This window comes from Trichechus manatus, unplaced genomic scaffold (assembly GCF_000243295.1).
Source record: "Trichechus manatus latirostris isolate Lorelei unplaced genomic scaffold, TriManLat1.0 scaffold00232, whole genome shotgun sequence".
NCBI classification, from domain to species: Eukaryota; Metazoa; Chordata; class Mammalia; order Sirenia; family Trichechidae; genus Trichechus; species Trichechus manatus.
In genome coordinates, this window is record NW_004444168.1 from 2,933,601 (window position 1) to 2,935,234 (window position 1,634).

The 1,634-nt window shown below is 43.3% G+C and overlaps 1 protein-coding gene across 1 annotated transcript; it reads left to right on the top strand.

Annotated features, from left to right (window-relative positions):
- The first annotated feature begins 355 nt into the window (after positions 1 to 355).
- LOC105756911 (olfactory receptor 51I2-like) lies at positions 356 to 1,300 on the top strand. The gene is given in 1 exon segment (XM_012559281.1): positions 356 to 1,300. A coding segment is annotated over 1 exon segment (945 nt).
- Positions 1,301 to 1,634: the final 334 nt, after the last annotated feature.

Below are 1,634 nucleotides of genomic sequence, written 5' to 3' on the forward strand. Positions count from 1 at the left end.
GAATAACCTACGAGTGACTGGGGCACCAGAACTGGGGGATAACAGAAAATACAGAGAGAATTGTTGAAGATATGTTGGCAGAAAATTTCCCTGATATTGTGAAAGATGAGAAGATATGTATCCAAGATGCTCATTGAACCCCACATAAGGTAGATCGCAAAAGAAAGTCACCAAGATGTATTATAATCAAACAGGCTTGTTGAATTACTCTGAAATCAGCATGACTCTATTTTATATGCCACAGATACTTAGTTTACCTCTGCTCCTAGACTCTCTCTTTGACCACTGAATAAACTTGAATGAACTTTACTGCTTGACTGTCCTGCACATGTTCTCTTTTTTAGTCTTGACCATCATGCCCACGTTCAATGGCACCAGCTACCAGCCACCCTTCTTTCTTCTTTCAGGCATCCCAGGGATGGAGGATGCTCATATCTGGATCTCCATCCCACTGAGCATCATGTACGTAATTGCCATCCTCGGAAACAGCATCATTATTCACATAATTTGAAAGAACTCCAGCCTTTATGACCCCCAATATATATTCCTGTCCATGTTGGCAGCCACTGACACAGGCATGTCAGCATCCACACTGCCCACTGTAGTTAGTGTCTTTCTTCTCAATCACCAAGAGATTGAGTTCCATGGCTGCCTGGCCCAGATGTTCTTCATCCACGCCTTCTCTTCCATGGAGTCAGCCATCCTGCTGGCCATGGCCTTTGATCGCTTTGTGGCCATAAGAAACCCCCTGTGCTATACTGTGGTCCTGACCCACTCCCACATTACACAGATGGGTTTGGCTGCTGTGGCACAGGGAGTGGCACTGATGGCCCCCTTGCCTATCTCGCTCAAACGGCTTCCCTTCTGTAAAAGCATCATCCTATCACATTCATTCTGTTTCCACCCTGATGTGATGAAACTAGCTTGTGGGTCTATTCGTGTCAACATCATCTATGGACTGGCCTTGGTTCTCTGCTCCTTTGGTGTTGACTCTGTCTTTATTGTTCTTTCTTATGCTCTAATCCTGAAGACAGTTTTGGGCATTGCATCCAGGGAAGGAAAGCTTAAGGCACTCAACACTTGTGTTTCCCGTATTCTCACTGTCCTCATTTTCTATGTCCCACTTATTGCTCTAGCTTTGATCTGCAGGATAGGCAGATACCACTCCCCTCTCCCCCATTTCACCATGTCCAATATTTTTCTTTTTCTTACACCTGTCCTGAACTCACTGGTGTACAGTGTGAAAACAAAACAGATTAGAAGTGTGATGTGTAGACTGTTTGCACTGAAGGTGAAATAAAAGAGCAGAATGGGTCTCTTTGAGGAGTTGATTGAAAGGTACCAGGGATGTTGAGCAAAGAAGGAGGAACAAACATTGTTTCCCTGTATGGCTGAAGTACGCCCTTTGGTACGCTTCTGCATGGTACAATCTTCTGGAAATGTGACATTTCCTTCTAGTTTTAAATATTATACCATGAAGAGACTTATAAAACTTTTTGTACCTTCACTCCATGTTTGTCTTTCCTATGGTTCATACCATTTACCTTATGGTAGCTCACTTCAATCCAGATAGTGCGCTAAATATTTTCTATATGAGAATCCCTTATACATAGCTATGGCTCAAATCTGTCTAA